The 19,167-nt window shown below is 43.2% G+C and overlaps 1 protein-coding gene across 1 annotated transcript in view; it reads left to right on the top strand.

Annotated features, from left to right (window-relative positions):
• CNTLN (centlein) overlaps positions 1–19,167 on the top strand; it is a 228,074-nt gene that overhangs the window by 37,614 nt on the left and 171,293 nt on the right. The window contains exons 4-6 of the mRNA XM_018554459.1: positions 9,517–9,651; positions 10,248–10,427; positions 12,125–12,258. Coding sequence (XP_018409961.1) covers positions 9,517–9,651; positions 10,248–10,427; positions 12,125–12,258 — 449 coding nt within the window. The remainder of the gene's footprint in view (positions 1–9,516; positions 9,652–10,247; positions 10,428–12,124; positions 12,259–19,167) is intronic.

Genomic DNA, 19,167 nt, shown 5'->3' with positions numbered 1-19,167 from the left:
GCATTTTTCTTCTATTGAACTTCTTGCATTGGGGAAGAACAGGCGGTATCATTTTGTGTACGTTTAAGACTGGGTGGGAGGCTTGGTGGCAAAGCAGACTATGGGACATACAGACATTGGAATGGCATTCTGTAACTCCGAGCTCCATGCCCAGATATGCAAACCGATCATGCCAGCATGAAAATAAAAAAATACCAGGCTAAATTTACCAACATCTGTATGAATTCATGAACACATATACAGACATGGGCAAATTTGCTGGTACCCTTCCAAAGAAAAAAAAAATCCCCAACAATTGTCTCTGAAATAACTTGAAAATGACCAAAGTAATTGACATCCATTATTGTGCATTCCATATTTAATAACATCAGACTTTTACTTTTAAATATTTGATTTAACTGAATACAAAATAACACAAATGACAAATAATAACACAAATGACAATGGCATGGACAAAAATATTTTGGTATACAGTCTTTAGATGCAGTCACTGAAAACACACAATTTATGTAGCTCTGGCTCACTCATCTTGAGCAAACTGCTCTAGCTGTCTTGTATGTGAAGGGTGCCTTCTCCAGACTGAATGTTTCAGCTCTTCCCCATAGATGTTCAATAGAATTCATATCAGGGCTCACTGAAGGCCACTTCAGAATAGTCCAGTGTTTGGTTCTTAGCCGTTCTTTGGTATTTTCTGCTGGTTTTCTGGGCCATTATCATATTAGAGGACCCATGACCTGAGACAAAGCTTTCTAACACTGGGCAATATCTTTTACTATAGAATCCCATGATAATCTTAGGATTTAATTGTGCCTCGCACAGATTCAAGGCATTCGTGTGAGGCACAGCAAAGCAGGTCAGCAAAACATGACTTACCCTTCTCCACGTTTCACAGTAGGTACAGTGTTCTTTTGTTTGAAATGCTTCATTTTTTTGGTCTGAACAAAGAGCTGATGTGAGTTTACAAATCGCTCCACTGTTGTATCTGTTTCTGTTTTTGTTTCAACAGTGGAATCTTTCTTCGAGCCCACTGTCTCTTAAAGACTGGTGGATGGTGCGATCAGATACTGATGTGTAATAATCTTCAGCTTGTACCTCTTTGGCAGTTTTTCTTGGCTCTTTGTCTACTATTCACACTATGCTTTTGTTCAATCTGGGGTCAATTTTCCTCTTGTGACTGCGTCGATGGAGATTGGCTACAGTGCAGTGGACCCTAAATGTCTTAATATTATTTGCAAATGTAGTCACAGGAACATCATGCTCCTTGGAGATGGTCATATAGTTTGACATGCTAGTCTATAATCATCATTCTGATCGCCTCAGAAAACTCTCTTCTTTTCTTTCTCTGGTCCATGCTCAGTGTGCTGCACTCAATAATTCCAAACAGCAGAGTGACTACTTGTCTCCTTTTAAATAGACTGACTAATTACAGGATTAATGACTTATGTAATACTAATTACAGAAAACAGTTAGTTTGAAACATCTCTATGATGCAATTATTTCCGATATTTTCTATGGGTACTAGCAAATCTGTCCAGGCTGTTTTAGAATATCTTTGTAGAATAAGCATACATTGATCACTTTTCACTTTATTTGCTTTAAAGTGACACTGCATCATCTAGTTGTAGATCGTCAAATCATCTCTGAATTGGTGCTGACACTGTCCTTCCTTCTGGAGGGTGGCTACTTTTGTTCCTCATGGTCCCTGTGTGTGTTGTAAAGTAGCCGCCGCTCCAAGCTCGCTCTGAATTCAGAGATGATTTGAGGATCTACAGCCGAGTGATACACAAATAGGAGACATTGTTGTTAATAGTTAAGGTACTTGAATGCATTTTAAAGTTTTTAACTCCTGAGTTTAGTGTCACTTTAATCTATGTAATACCCAAGGCATGCAGTTTTACATAAGACAATTACTTTTAATGTTATCATTTTTCAGGAGGAATGAAACATAGAGCTGTTAGAGTACCAACAAATTTGTCCATGTCTTTGTGCGTTATTAATGTTGGGGGTAGCAGTATTCTCAGTCTTGTGTATAATTACTGCTTGTCAGAAATCTTTTTTGGCATACAACTAGGATGAGATTGATCTTGTCAAGGACTTGTGTGCTGAAGTAATATTGAACCTTTTTTTCTTAGAGAAGAATTGTTACATTGTAGTGAAGGGTAGAACCTGGTTGGTTTCTGTGTGGGTAACACAGATTGATGCAATTCTATCTTGATGAGAAGCCTTAAGTTTTGTAACTGGCAAGAAAACATAGCATACTTTTTTTTTTTTAGCACATAGTGCTGGTTTTCGTTCTGAGTAATGGACACATTGTATCATGTTTTTTAATTTTTCTTACATTTTTTTAACATTTCATGAAGAGAAAATGTTTCTAGTACGTCCTTGTGATGGTATTAAAGATGCACCTTTCTTTTTAGTGATTCATGTACTGTATTCATTTATGCTCTACTTATGCATGTGGACAAACTACAGCACACAATGACTATCCTAGTCAATTATTAATGATCAGTCATAAATACATATACTGGATCATTCTTAACAGGATTTGTCATAAGGGAGGCCTCTGAAATGGATCTATTTATGCATGGCCATCAATAAATAATTTGCTTTACTGGATGTAGTGTGCACAGACTAATTATACCTGCTTTAATTGCTTTTAGAAGCAGCATGAGTCACTATGAGCATTTTTGTAGGAGTTAGAGAGTCTTCAGAAAAAAAGCCCCTAATACCATTATTTAGAACAGCAATGACTACATTTTCATTGTGAAAACATGTCATGGCACCTCTTGACATGAAGGAGAAGCAATGATATCTTTAACTGTGACCTGTTATACAACTTACAACAACCTGTCCTTATTTTCATGTAGATGTTGTGAAATGAAAATTAGAGTATAAAATCAAATGGGTACAAACAAGTATTAAAATTTTATAAAGGTACCCATTCACACCTAAGCGCTTTAACACTTCAGTGTAAGTACACAGATTAGCCATTGTTTAAATGGAGAGAGCTTAGACCTGTATAATGCATTGATGTGCCTTGTCCAATTTTTAAAGCAATGGCTGGCATTAAAGAGCCTGTTGATGATATTGGTAATGCATCAAAAAGCATTAATGTTGATAACGCACAGAAAAATAAGCATACAAAACGTGCAAAAGTTGTGAATACAGCCTAATAATTCATCCATAGTGTACAGCGAGAAATGTTTATTACTTTTATAAGAAAAAAGTTCAACCAAAAATATTTTTGGATTGACACTATAGACACAATTTTCATAATTGCTCTTTGCCATATTTGTTCTTATTAAAGTATATGCATAAACCACATTTTGTAAAAAAAACCCATTATTTTATTTTTATGTGTGCAATTTCCTTGCATAACACAAAATATTAGATTCTCACTCACTTTTAGGTGACAGTGGTCACATGGACCAATAGAGAGGGTGGCTCTCCCCAGTGGGGACAAACACAGCAATTAATCCTACCCTGCTCTGTCTACCTTTACATATACTTTAAGGGGACTTGCAGAAAAAGAAAACAAAAAAAACACAGTTAAATAAGAAACACACCGCCTGTGGCTCTGATCCTAACTGCCTTGCAGCGCTACACTGGCCAAAGAATCTTCAAGGTCCAACACATATCGCGTTGTGTCAGACCCTTTTTGCTTCCCCAGGGAAGGACGAAGAGGTTATCCATTAGACGAAAGGGTTGCGTTGAACGCAAGTAGGCCTGCAGCGTGCTGGCCACGTCGAGCGCATGAGGCTCGCCTGCTTCATCTGTAAATACTGGAAAAACAATGTCTTGATTTAGATGGAATGAGGATGTAACCTTCGGAAGGAAGGAGGGATGCGTCCGTAGCACCACCGTGTCCGGAAAAAAATTTGCAGAATGGTTCCGAGGCCGCCAGAGCGTGTAACTCAGAGACCCGTTTAGCGGACGTATTAGCCAGTAGAAGGTGGTCTTGAGGGTGATGTCCCAGAGAGAAAACGTAGAATGTGGATAGAAGGGAGTATGCTGCAGAATGCCAAGCACAAGAGATAGATCCCATTGAGGATATAATGATTTTACTGGAGGATGGAGCTTCAGACGCACCTTCAGGAAACGCATAATCAATGGATCCAAGGCCCACCTGAAGCCTGACGGCGCTGAGATGGCCGAAACCTGAACCCGAAGGAAATTCCATGCTGAGGCCCCTTTCCAGGCCGGTCTGAAGGAAATCAAGGACATGATTTACAGTAGGAGTATGGACGTCAAACCCACCGACCATCGCTGCCTCAGCGAACTTGTCCCACACTCTCTGGTAAGTAGCGTTAGTCAAGTGTTTTCGTGCCTTCAGTAGTGTTGAAATCACCGCTTGGGAGCATCCCATATCTGAGAACCAATCCCTCTCAACCTCCAAGCCATCAGATGGAGTGCCTCCCGAGCAGGAAGGGGCCCTGAAATAGGAGATTGCTGTGACCGGGTAGAGGAAGCAGAGGTTCCACGCTCAACTCCAGCAGTGGAGGGAACCACGGCCTCCTGGGCCAGTACGGCAAGATGGCAAGGATCACTCCTGGAAATGCAGCCACCCACTGTAGAAACCTCGGTATGAGAGGATAGGGCGGAAAGGCGTACCCCAGAGTGAAGGACCATAGACAGGTCAGAGCATCTGCTGCCACTGCCTGGCTGCACGGAAAGCGAGTTACAAATAGAGTGGTCTTGTTGTTGTAGGGAGTCGCAAACAGGCCGATTTGAGTTAAGCCTCAATGATCTGTCACCATGCTGAAGATAGGTAAATTGCTGACAGGTGCCACAGGTGAACCTGAGCCCAATGTATGATCGGCTCGAGCTCCTGCAGCATAGACCGACTGTGTGTACCCTCCTGATGCTGAATGTAGGCGACTGCCGTATGATTGTCGATCCGCAATTGAATGGAACAATGTCGGATGGTCTGGGAGAAGGCAAGAAGGCCCATGAAAGCTGCTCTCACCTCCAGAATGTTGGAGGGCAACCCCTGGGCTCGAAAGAACCATCTGCCCTTGGCTGCCAAGCCCTGGCAGTGTGCCCCCCAACCATGGAGGCTTGCGTCTGTGGTGATTACTACTGACTGTGGAGGACAGATGAGATGATGATTCTGGAGATTGCGTTGGTAAGTCCACCACCAGAGGGACTGAGCCATACCTGCTGTTATGACAATCCGCTGGTGAAGATCTACCCTGTTCCATTGTTTGAGGAAGTGGACTTGAAAGACACGTAGTCTCCAATGGGCCCATCACACCATCAGTATGGTAGAGGAGAGGGTACCAAGTAGACTCGGGCATCTGCGTGCATTCATCCATGGAGATGATATTGTCTGGCGAACCTTGTGCCGTATAATGAGAGCTTTCTCTTCTGGAAGCGAAATGGAGGTCCGTAGCGCGTCGAGCAGAAGTATGTCGTCCAAATAATGAAAAACACGTACTCACTGAAGCCTGATGTGGGCAATGATTGGAAGTAGAAGTTTTGTGAAGGTGCAAGGTGCTGTAGAGATGCCGAAGGGGAGGCACAGAAACTGGAAATGTGATCCCATGATTGCAAATCGTAGGTATTTCTGGAGTTTTACATCGACAGGGATGTGGAAATAGGCATCCGAGAGGTCGATGGAAGTCATCCAATCCAGTCGCCGAATAGAGGGGAGAATCAATTGCAGTGATTCCATGCGAAAGGAGGGTACTCATATTGGTCTGTTGAGATCTTTCAAGTCGAGGACAGGCCTTAGATCGCCTGTCTTCTTCACGAGAAACATGGGAGAGTAGAATCCGGAGTAGCGTTCCTCCAGAGGAACCTCGGCGATGGCGCCTTTTTTGATTAAAGTGAGAATGTACTCTGCGAATACTTGTGCTTTGTGGCTGGGAGATGGAAGGGGCGTTGGAATGAATCTGCTTCCCGGCGGTCCTGTGAAGGCCCATCTGTGACCCCAAGACACTGTTGATGGCACCCAGGGATCCTGAAAAATCTCTTGCCAGGCACCTGTGAAAGACCGCAGACATGCCCCCACCTCACCCGTGTGGGACCGCTGACCGTCAGAAAAGACTTCTTGGACGGCTGAGATTGAGACACTGCATTCGCTTTAGGAAATTTGAGAAGGGATGACTGAGTACTTCTCCTTCCTCTCCTGAACTCTCTACCCGGACGGTAGGCCCGAGCATCTGGCAAGGGCTCCGTGAAGGGTCTCCTGTTGGGATTGAATCTCGGGCACCTTTTGCTCCGATCCTGAGGGAGGAGACCAGATTTTCCTCCGGTAACTTTTGAAATTGCCGCATCTAGCGTCGGTCCAAACAGGTTTGATCCATTAAATGGAATGCGGCACCAGCTGGTCTTGGATGCGGAATCCGCTATCCATGGGCGCAACCATGGTGCTCTTCTAGAGGTAATGGTAGCAAGCATTGATCTCGCTGTACATCTTGTGATGCTAATGGCTGCTTCCCCGATAAAGTCACCCGCTAGCTTCAGCTCTTGCAGAGTGATAATTATATTCTCCCGACTGACCTCCGAATTGCTCGATATTACCGGTCCAAGTGGAAATAGCATGTGAGACAGAAGTCAGTGCAATAGCCGGGTGACACACATTTCCTGAAGCCAGGTACGCTTTCTTCATATCTAGATCTGCCTTCCGATCAAGGGGTTTCTTAAAGGAGACTGCGTCCTCCATCGGTAAGGTAATATGCTTTGCCAGACCCATCACCGCCGCGTCGACTAACGAAGGAGAGTTGAGGATAGGTGATGCATCTTCTTTTGAATGGGTACAACTTGGAAATGCGATTGTTTACATTCGGTGCCTTTTCCGCTTGCTTCCATTGCTCTGTAATAAGCTCCTTTATCTCATCCATGTAAGGAAAGGTAGCGGTGGATCTCTTTTAAATGTGGAAAATGTTGCCTAATCTTGGCCGGTTCCACAACAGTGTCCTCCCAGTCTATTGCTTCCTTAACAGCTGCAATGAATTGTTCCACAAGACTGAAGTCAAAACCCGTGGGGCAGGGAAGATCCCCCATCTCAGAGGTGTATGATTGTGAGCCATCCATGGTAGGCTCGGTATGTTGCTGAGATGTGGATGGCCCCTCCGGATGACCACTCGGACCTCCATCTTGGCGACCTACTCTCGCCGACTGTACAAGAAGAGGTAGTGAATTTGTAGGAGGAGTGGGTGTCCTCTGTGTAGTCTCGGTGAGGCAGGACTGGCAGATCAATTTGCCCGGCAGTGCTTGTCCGCCACACATCCAACATGCCTTTACTTCTGGGCGATGATGGTGGCGTGAGCGGTGAGAGGTAGTCTCCCTGCAACTGCGCCTGGAAGCACTTCTTCCTCTTGACCTGTTGCGCCTGGGAGAGGACAATCTCGAGTAAGGCCGTCTGTTCTTCGTGAGGAGGGCTGAAATCACAACATTTGTTATGAGAAACACCACTCACTGTCTCTTTTAATGCGTTAACAGACCAAACCCTTACCTCTGTTGAGAGGGAGTATCCCTGACAGCAGCTTTGTCAGCCATTCCTAAAGGAAGAGTAATGCAAAGTATAGTAGGCCGCAACAGAAGGAGATACAGAGCAAGCAGAAAACGTGCGAATAAAAAAAAAACAAACAATCAGAAAGGTACTCACTGGAGCAGATCAGGTAATAATGAGGGTCCGCAGGGTGCAGAAAATCGATTGTCCGCTTTCAGCAATCACCAGAAGCCTGCCACGAGCAAACAAATTGAAAAATATATAGAGACACCGGCACATGCGCAATACGTCCGAGAGGCAAACGGCCGCCATGTTGAAAATACCGATTTCTTGAGGGCAAGTGTGAACGCCACGGCCGCGCCTGCGCACACGAGCAATACTCACCTAGTTGAGTCAGCTGCAGCCAATCACTCCGGATGGGTGGAGCCTCTATTGCCGACGTGCTCCAATGAGAAATAGAAGAGATAACAGAACGAGCAGTACGGGGAGCCCGGCCCTAGGAGAGGCAGAAAGGAATGGCTGAATCTTGGCAAACGCAGAGGCGTTCACTTGCAGCCTCGAGGTCGGACACCCAATGCATGGAATATTTAAAACCATAAGAGGAGGATCTGCAGCACAGGGGAGACTGACCCTGTCTGGGGGGCTGCCGAACGGCAGGTAAGCCTGAAATAAGAAACAACACTGAAAGAAACTATCACGGTCCTATGGCGAGGATAGAAAAAAAGAATGAGCATGGCTTGGAGGAGCCTTCATTTATCACGTGTCCTGTGGGTTAAGAGGGGCGGACCTTAACCCATGGTGTGCTGCCAAGATGCTCCAGGAAATGTTCTCTCTTTCTCTCTATCTATCTATATATATATATAGAGAGAGAGAGATATATAGAGAGAGAGAGAGAATATATGCAAGGAATCTGACACTGCACTGTTGCCCTTCTGTTGTCTTGTACCAGTCTTGCCACTCTCCGTTCTGCCCTAACATTGACTAGTCGCTGACGGCCACAATTCGCGCGTTCAAACCCAGATTTTCGGCTGACAGTCCAGTCTTTAAACACTAAACAGCTGCTCTTGAACATTTAACGAATTCTGCTGTTTTGCTGATACTCGCTCCATGGCTCAGAGCGCCAACAATCATCCCACGTTCAAAGGCTGTTAAATCGCGTTGTTTACCCATAGCTTCATATAAAATCACTTCTACTGTCGTGGTAAACGACCTGCTTCCCTATTTATAATGGTCTGGCCCTCTAGCAACTTCAGCGCGAAATTATAGCTAATTATAGCTAATTTGCCTACAAACGTCAGGTGGTCATAAAAATCTGGCCACTCAGTGTATATAAGGTTTATAAGGTTTACAGTGCCGATAATCTGAAAGTGAAATCTGTGACAATGCGCTTTAAAATATGTAATGCAGCAACGAGCAAGTGTGTTTAGGGCAGCCATGTAGAAAAATTATACTCCTTGCTGTTGATGTTTTGTGTTTATTTTTACTGAGGTGAGCCCCTTCACTTAATGTGAATGCTATATTTCTTTGTACATTATATTAAGGAATCAAACATGTGTCTTGTCAGATTAGTATGGTTATAGAGGTCCTGATATATAATATATTAATTATGCAACCAATACATTAAAACTGGGCAACTGGATAACTAAAAAAATCTAAGCTATCCATAGTAACCAGTCCTGTTTTAGTGACCATTCTCTACCTGCGTTGGAAAACTACTACATGGAATTTAATTGGATACTTTACTGTTAGATCTATGATTTGGAGCTCTTAACTGAACCAGCACACACCCCCATACAAATGAGGGCTGTAGGTATTCAGGTTTAATGGACAATACATAGAGAAGGTCTTTATATTTCATTTAGGCTGCATACCTTGAAACATGTTCTTTTTAATACCACCTGCACCAATATTTATGTAGAATATATCCTTTCAGAGTTTTGCTTTGTTTTTTTACTTAAATCAGACAGTGTATGTTTGCAAAATGCATGGCATCTGCTACATAAAGTACTGCTGTGACATTGCCTTGTTTTTTTCCCCCTCTGTTCTTTCTCTGTTTCTAGAGAGTATTGGGACAGCAGCAGGAGATAAACAACCTCGTACAGAGAAAGATCGCTGTAGACGAAGAAAATACCGTACTGAAAAAGGAGTTGGATGACCTCCAACTAAAATTAAAAGATAAAAGTCAGGAGCTTAAGGTAGCTTGTCTTGTACATATTTTTCCAGTTGTCTTACTGTGAAGTGCTGAGCTTCAAGCTGTGTCACTCAGTGTGCCACAGAAAGGGACATACACTGCAGAAGAATTGCCTCAGGCTTCTCTTAGCTTTACAGTTCTTTCTCATACAGCCTACTCTGAGCACTTCTTTAAAGTCGAGAATCTGAGGCTTATAACTTTCAAATAAATACTTAATGATGGATATGGAGCAAGTGAAAGTAGTGTGAATATGTGACTTCTTTTTAATTACATACTGATGGGACTAGTATTATTAATTGATAAACCTAAGGTCTGGAATGATGTGTCTGTACGGGTCTCAAAAATAGCTGGGGACATCATCAAAGGCATCTTGATCAATTAAAGGATTTCTTGCATGTGTGCGCTCATCAGAACTGTCATTCAGTAAGAAAAAAGTCCCTTTCACCTGCATAACTAAAAAAATAAAAATGTAAAAAAGCACGGCTATTTCTTGCAGGCTGAGGACTGAGGTCACTTAATTAAACATTGTTGATTGATTGTCGACTGCATGTGTAATTATTTCTGGGGCTGTAATGTGCGATTCTGATTTTTGTCAAACAGAACACTAAGCAGAGTTTGGAGAAAAATGAGGAGCAGAGGGCAGCCATTTTAAAAAATTTGGAGCAGGAGAAAGAAGATTTAAACAAGAAATGTGCTGACCTGCTTAGTGACCTGGAGAAAGCAAAGAAGCAGGAGGCACAGTGGAGAGGAGACAAGTCTGGCATTGATGCCAAAATTAAGGTATGCTGCAGAGCAGCTGGATTCCTTCACATGATTTTTCAAACTACATTGTGGCGTGCACTTATGCTTTGCGTTATTTGCTGTGATAACAACTTATGTATTCAAACATGCCAGTTGGGACCGACATTAATTTAAATTCCTACACTTAAAACCCACAACTCTTTAAAAATGAATGCTGCAAAGCAGGAAACTGACATCAAATAGCCATCCTTAAGTCTAATCATTAAACAGTGTAACAGACTTCATTCTTGCAGAAAACTTAAAGAATACATATGTTTGGAATGGAAAGAATTGCAAAGTATTTTGTTTCAAATGCCTTTGCTGCTATGCCCTGAATGTTCTGTTTATGTTATTAAAAAAAAAGAAAGCCAATGCTGTATACAGCAGTTTGTGGCTTGTGGCACACCTCTAGAATATGTCTGCTGACATTGTGCTACTTTGACAGATAAAAACCACCACTTACTAAAGGGAAGTCAAAAGTGAATTTTATTATATATGTGTTGTTTTATATACGCAAACATGTATTTTAAATATTATTGAAGAGCTACAGTATAGTGTGTTTTTTAATATGTGTTTTTTTACGTTTATGCCACTTTCAAATTAGAAAATTAAGATTTATATTTGTATATTCATTGTTAAATGGATTGTCTAGAAACCCCATATAGGGAAAAAGATTGAAAACATGATAGTGGTTGATTTTATTAAATGCTAATGTTGCATGCTAATGTCATTATATACATGTGTGCTTACCCAATACGTTGCTACAGTGGCGTGTGGAACGTTGCTACACTATTTAAAAAAGAACCTGTATATAAGTGGACGGTTAATTTTGTGGCCTAAAACAGTATTCAATTGAAGTCACAATATAGTTCCCTGTACTGTTAGTCAACCGCTATACTATATTATGTTATTAGCTGTGGTACGGTGAATTATAACAGCCAATACGGTGAATTATGACATTGTTTTGCTTGACTTTGGTGCAGTGATGCATGGGGGGCCTCAGCTGCCGTTGTGATGTGCGGGGTCCCTTGTGCGTTCCTATGCCTTTAGGAAGGCTGGGCTTCCTTCTAAGAAAACTTTACCCAATGGCACCTAAAGTCACAGGAACGCACAAGGGACCCCACACATGACAACGGCAGCTGAGACCCCCCAAGCGCCCCCCTCTGCACCAAATCAGTCAAGCAAAACAAATGGCAAACACACTCATCTGTTTGTAACCAGCTCCATTGTAACCAGCTCCATTTTCTAGACATGTATCTAAACCTCTGTTTTTAACCTTAGCGGTGAGACAAGTTTTTTTGCATGCTGGCTGGTGAGTGTGCAGGTAAACTTTTTGCCGTTGTACTGTATTAAGGCCTTCCATGTGCACCTTGCTTAGAGCTAGTTACAAATTGATGAGTGCGTTTGCCATTTGTTTTGTTTGTGTTGTAAAAGACACATGGAATGACGCAGAAAGACACATGGAATGAATGGCCTTAGCCTGCATACATGTCACCTGGCTATATTTGAATACATTTGTATTCACCATTGGAGTTCACAAATGTGTCATTACACACTGGCAGTTCATGTGTGAAATACAATTAACAATGACATACATGCATTTTAGTGGACTCGAGAATGAAAAAAAAAAAAACACACTAATTTGACAATACACTGTTTGTGACAATGTTTCTATACTACCTCTACATCTCTTACAGGCTCTAGAATTGAATTTAAAAGAAGCTGCTAACCAGATGGAGGCTATGCACAATAAAATAAACAGCCTGTCATCGCAGGTTGCTGTTAAACAGACTGAGCTGGCACACAAAGACGTTGATCTGACTAGGCTGCGGTAAGTGGAATGAAATAAAATGGTTAATGACAAGTATAAACTAGAAAGAGCGACGTATAGATTTGCACTGATTGTATTTGCCAACAAACAAAAGTCCAAAAAACAGCAGCAACTACTCCAGTATTTTAGGAAGATATGCAACGAAGCAAAAATGGCAGCCACTCAAAAAAAAAAGTAACATTTCAGAGAATAGAACCTCTTTTTATCAGGCAATGCAATGAATAAACAAATATATGCATTTGAAGATATTTTAAACTATGCATATCTTCAACACAAATGCAGGGAGTGCAATGAGCCAATCAGAAACTAATAGGTAAACCAGTAGAAAATAGTGGAAAGGAGCATGTGGGTTGGTGGGCCTAGGTTAGAATCTATATACTGAATCCTAATTAGCAGTCATTAGATATACCCTTTGAGAGAAATAATGTAGACATGTAAACACGAGCAGCAGTGTTGCCAAATACTGTCCAGTAGATGACCATGCCAAAGAAGAGAGTGTATTGCTATTGAGCATATGCCAGGTCTCTGTTTGATAGTTGTTCAGTAAAAGAGGAGCACAGGAACTATGGATACTGGAAAGCCGAATTGTTTCCTGAATGAAAAATAAATATAACTGCACATAAATATGGTGCACCCATTGTACAGATGCTTGTACGTTTTACATTTAGTTTATTTAGATTTGTCCGACAAAGCAGGTACTATGCTCCAAATCATTAACATCTTTTTTTGCAAGTTTTTTCCACAATAAATTAGGCATTTTCAACTTAAGCACAGGTGGAGTAGCTGCTGTTTTTTTTTCCTATTCTTATGGTGAGATGGTATCTTCCTGGTGCAAATCGACTTATGTTTCCTGGTGCACATGCATCCACGTTGCAGTAAAACGTGCGCATTAGAGCATTGAGGAATGGCACACCGGTGCACCTCCAGTATCACATCACTGCAGTGCCACTCTGCATTCTGGTGTAAATATATGCTTATAGATTGAATATGCTTTAAAAATGTACATTTAAATTTCCCATGCTTCCGTGGTATCTATAGGTAATTCTTATTTCTCTGTCAACCTGTTGCACCCTAAAAGCATCTAGTTAACTTTTCTTTTTAAAAACCACATTTCTTTTCCATTTATCAGAGAACATTTTGATGCTGACCAAGCATGTTAGTGATCTAGTTGGCCCCTACTCTGGAAAGACCAAATTCTTTAGTGTATGTAATATATATTATAAGAAAACCCTCCCTGAAAGAAACATGGAGGGTACCATTGCTGGCTTCTCTTCTGCAAATGCGAGTTGCCTGGCTGTCATGCAGACCCTCTGGCTTTAGCGCTTTGTGTCACTAAACCAGAGCATATGTTTAGTCAAGGACGTTTGATTTTCATGTTCTTGATAGGCATACTTGTTCTGGGTTAGTGACAGCAATATACAACAGTTCCTAAAAAGTCTGTTCCGCAAGTGTTCTGGATTGATGAGAGGTAGGTTATAAACAAATAAAAATATTACTTCCCTGCTCCCTCTTAATTGTTTTAAAGCACCTATGCCTTATGTCTGTGGCTGTGGAGAAAAGGCTGTAGGGTTTCACCTTTTCTCCAGTGGAGAAATCTACTCGTACAGAGAAAACACAGGTAAAGCAGACCACACATACAGGTGAAACTAGAATAATTAAAATATCGTGCAAAAGTTCATTTATTTCACTAATGCAACTTAAAAGGTGAAACTAATATATGAGATAGACTCATTACATGCAAAGCAAGATAGTTCAAGCCGTGATTTGTCATAATTGTGATGATTATGGCTTACAGCTCATGAAAACCCCAAATCCACAATCTCAGAAAATTAGAATATTGTGAAAAGGTGCAATATTCTAGGCTCCAAGTGTCCCACTCTAATCAGCTAATTAATCCATAACACCTGCAAAAGGTTCCTGAGCCTTTATATGGTCTCTCAGTCTGCTTCAGTTGGAATCACAATCATGGGAAAGACTGCTGACCTGACAGTTGTGCAGAAAACCATCATTGACACCCTCAATAAGGAGGGAAAGCCTCAAAAGGTAATTGCAAAAGAAGTTGGATGTTCCCAAACTGCTGTATCAAAGCACATTAATAGAAAGTTATGTGGAAGGGAAAAGTGTGGAAGAAAAAGGTGCACAGGCAGCAGGGATGACCTCAGCCTGGAGAGGGTTGTCAGGAAAAGGCCATTCAAAAGTGTTGGGGACTTTCACAAGGAATAGACTGAGGCTGGAGTCAGTGCATCAGGAGCCACCACACACAGACGGATCCTGGACATGGGCTTCAAATGTCGTATTCCTCTTCTCAAGCCACTCCTGAACAACAAACAACGCCAGAAGCGTCTTACCCGGGCTAAAGAAAAACCGACCTTGTCTGTTGCTCAGTGGTCCAAAGTCCTCTTTTCTGATGAGAGCAAATTTTGCATCTCATTTGGAAACCAAGGACCCAGAGTATGGAGGAAGAATGGAGAGGCACACACTGCAAGAAGCTTGAAGTCAAGTGTGAAGTTTCCACAGTCTGTGTTGATTTGGGGAGCCATGTCATCTGCTGGTGTTGGTCCACTGTGCTTCATTAAGTCCAGGGTCAACGCAGCCATCTACCAGGAGATTTTGGAGCACTTCATGCTTCCTTCCGCACAACAAACGTAGGTGTGCCAGAGCCGCCTGGTCTTCACCAGAGCCACTGATGGTGTGGATGTTGAGCTGCGGGGAAGCTCCAGGTTGCGGCTCTCTGACACACCGATGCGGGCACAGTGCCAGCGGGTACTCCGGGACCACAGCACGCTGGACAAGACACAGGGTGCATAAAGGATACAAGGTACAGAAAACAGGCACTAGAGGGAACACACAGGGAACATGTGTGACACGGGGAGCAGGTAACAGAAGGGAACACACAACAAGTGTACCCACAGAGACAAGAGATACACCGTAACAGCATAGGGGAATGCACAGGAAACAGGAGGGAGGTGCACAATAGTGGAGAGCAGAATAATCACAGGAAGCAGGAGTCAACTTCAAAACATAGCAGGAAACCATGCTGTGGAGAAACTCACAGCCGCAGCCAACCAAAGAGGTACACGGACTGAAAACAGAGGGAATGCAAGAGCACAGCAGGAAGGGAACACTGAAAACAACAAGAGCAAGCAAATAAACATAATACAAGGTATACTCAAACAGAAGTGCCGCAGAAAACAGAGGTCTGGCTACTAGTGTGGAGACACGTTGCTCGAAAGCTAAATCACAGGTGCACAAGCCTTTTAACACCTAGGTTCAGGGCATATTGACAGGAAAACGAGCAGCTTGGACAGGAGGCAAAACCCGGCGCCGGATCAATGTACAAGGAACTGTGACACTCCCAGTAGTTTTGTGCTAGTGCCCTTAAGAGAATTTATGTTTTCTCTCTGCTCTGAGCGAAGCAAACCATTTCTATTTATTATTATTTTATCAAGACTCTAGCAAGATTTGTAGCTCCTACATAGGCACTGTGGCACTCCATTTTGAAGCTTTCAGGATCAGTTCACTCCTCAGCTGAGACTTGGGGGATTGTACTCGCACCCTGTCAGGTAGAAGACTTTGGACTGGCTTGTAGTGTTGCATTGGGCACTGGACCCTTCGTGAGATGCTTACCTTGGCACATAGTGCAACATGTTGAGTTAGCCACAGGGTAGCCCAGGGCCGTTTTCCATCTGAAGCCCTGTCCCTGAAGACTCTTAGGGGGGTATGTTCTTTGGGAGGGCAAGGTAAGCGGATCCCGACAATTATGTCTGGATCAGCCCAGCTGCGTGACAGAAAGCTGGCTTTGCCTACCTAGAGGCAGAGCCAGCTGTACCCGCCCCCTCCCCCGTCCGTTCTGCCAGTCAGCGCTGGCGGATCGGAGCGGGGAGGGGGGGATTCAGCCCCTCCCCTGTCACAGCAGAGAGCCGTGACAGGATCGAGAGGTGAGCGAACGCCGATATGTGTTCGCTCACCTCCCGATCTACTGAGCCGACCTGTGACAGTCTCATTGTCACAGGTCCGCTATAACTATGAGGTGAGTGAAAAGCATTCACCTCATAGTTCTCCTTTAACTGCTGGAGCTACAATACTTTTAAATGTGTTGCAGATACTCTATTACAGCTCTGTGACCCTTAATTTAGTCTGTTGCACGTGCCCCATATGTGCTGCAATACATTTATACCTTGTTCAAACTGACATACATGGGTGGGTATCTGCCCCCCTGGAAGGGCCATGACACTCTCTGGCATACATTTTCACAGCTACTGCCTGCTCTCCTCAAGGCCTGCCAGTGCCTCCTATTGTGCTAGTCACGGAAGGCCATTGCTTGATCAGCGAGTAACCCTTTTTGTTTCAAAAAAGAAGGTTCCCCAAACAAAGAAATCCCTATATTGGAGCTGATCAGGTAAACAGGTGACACAAAATGGTAATGATGTATAAAAAAATATATTTAATGACAAAGAAAAATGCACATAGGATCCAATATAACAAGACATCTAAAAACAAGTAAAAAGACATCCCCTTGAAATTCCACTTCTAGTAATACGAGTGATAATCTAGAGACCACCTCAGTGGTAAATAGTCACTAATATATACACATTGATGTGTTTTAAAGACGGATACAATGTATCAGAGCGTACTCACAACCTGTGTGGTTTGCGATGAGGGACAGTCCTTGTAGGGTCTCCTGTTTAAACGTGGATGGAGTAAATTCTGTGAGGTGTATCTTAGTGTGGGATTGTGACTCCAGATAGTAGTTATCCTTGTTTGTCTGGAGGCTCCGATGAGCGTGTCACTCCCTGCTCAATTGAGCTCACACTGATCAGCGGGTGTCGATCACTTCTAATCCAGAAAATAATCCGGAGGTTGTTTCCAGCATGTGCGGCCGCACAGCGAAGTGAATAAAGACACACTGGGCTGAAAGGTGGATGGTAGGATGGAGCAACCTCAGCCCACAAGCTGTTCTCAATCTCGGTTCAGTTTCCTACAGATTTCACTGCAGTTACGAGATAACAGCGGTTAAAGGGTTTTCGTTCCGTCCTGTCCTGTCAATCGACAATGAGAAAGTTGTTTCCTTCACTCGACCGTGGGTGAGGTAAAGCGGGTATCCAAGGGGAGTCTGAAACACACGCTGACCCTTACGCGTTTCCCCCCAAACCACTGGGGCTTCCTCAGAGGGGCGTGTAGTCAGTGTCTTGCATCGGTGTGTTATATAGCTCACTAAGGAGAGCCTATTAGAATCCTGATTCGACAATTTAACACAGCTGTGTATAAATCTAAATTGATAACAATTCATTTTTTACAAGAGGCTTTAATAATAATAAACAGACACCTGTGCGGTCATAAATAAATTCCCAATGCCCTCCAATGTCAGTTAAGTATATACAGAGACCATAAATCAACATATAAACCCAAAGATAGCCTAGCGTATAGGTGGTGTTAATATCCACCATGTCTGCCAGAAAACAACACAGTGGGAGACATGCTGGAAGGCAGCTTACAATTTATAAAGGGGTACTCCGAAGGAGAACAACCTAAAGTCAATATTGCAAACTTTTTTGATGATGATTATGATTGAATAGGGTCCGAAAGTATACTGGATCTTCCATTAATGGTAAAAAACAATTATCAAGTGTAGGCTTAAGTCCAACACTATCTCGTTGATGATAATAGCCAGAAGATGGAATATAAGGGTTATAGAATAACCCTTTTTGGTACAGTGTCACTTGGTTACTGTTTGACCTAATCATACATGGCCATAAACCCCTAATGCTCTGCAGGTGGTCTGTGAGTGAGCCTTGTAGGTATTGTCTCACTGATATATTGTCTGGAGGGCAGCCTATGGTGACCTAGTCACTGATGGCATTTAACTCTTCCTGCTCTGCAGCTGGTCCATAAGTAACCCTTGCTGGTACTGTCTCACTTACATACTGTTGTTATTATGGCCTGAGGTGACCTAGTCACAGACGACCTTTCATCCCCCCCGCGTTGCTTTGGGTCCGTGAGTGTTCATTGTAGGTACGGTTTCACTTACATACTGTTTTGTATGAAGGCCTAAGGTGCCCTAGTCACAAAGGGCCAATACACCTTCCTGCTCTGCAGTTGGTCTGTCAGTAACCTTGCAGGTACTATTTAACTGGCTTACGGTTTGTGTGACAGCTTACAATGACCTAGTTGCAAACGGCCATTAACCCCTCCTGCTCAGCAGCTGGTTCATGAGTTAACCTTGATGGTGTGGTCTCACATGTGTGTGTTTGTATGTGTGTGTGTGTGTGTGTGTGTGTGTGTGTGTGTGTGTGTGTATGTAGATATCTATAGATAGATCTATAGATATATCTATAGATCTATAGATATATCTATATATAGGGATGTCCCGATACCGATGCTAGTACCGGTATCGGGGCCGATACAGGGCATTTTCAGGAGTACCTGTACTCCTGAAAATGCCCCGATGCATAGATCAGATACCGGCCCTTTAAAGAATGTGAACTAGCGTCGGCCATTGACCCCATAGCCCCTCCCCCGGAATACCTCTCAGTCTCCACCAAACGCAGGCTCCCTCTGCGCGCTGACCTCTCCGGACGGAAGTGTGACAGCATGGCGGGGGGTAAGTGCTATGTGTGAAGTGTCTCTTCTCCCTGCTGGTGCTGGCTGCATAGCTCTGTGTCCCTTTCACAGACCTCTGTAGCCAGCACGAGAAGGCAGAAGAGACTGCAGCTGTGAAATCCCCCGCTGCCCCCCTGTACATTAGCTGCTGCTGCTCCATGTCCGTCCTTTTCAACCTGATGAAACTTTGCTTTTGTTGATATATCACAATGTTTGAAATGTCCGTGCTCCTTATGTGTAATGCAGTACACTGCAGTTTTCACTCTCATTGAAAGAAGAGAATGTCCGTTCAGTGTGTGTGGGGGGGGG

Source organism: Nanorana parkeri, unplaced genomic scaffold (genome assembly GCF_000935625.1).
Source record: "Nanorana parkeri isolate BGI_ZX_2015 unplaced genomic scaffold, ASM93562v1 scaffold160, whole genome shotgun sequence".
In the NCBI taxonomy this organism is placed as follows: Eukaryota; Metazoa; Chordata; class Amphibia; order Anura; family Dicroglossidae; genus Nanorana; species Nanorana parkeri.
This window is presented reverse-complemented; position numbering and strand designations above follow the sequence as displayed.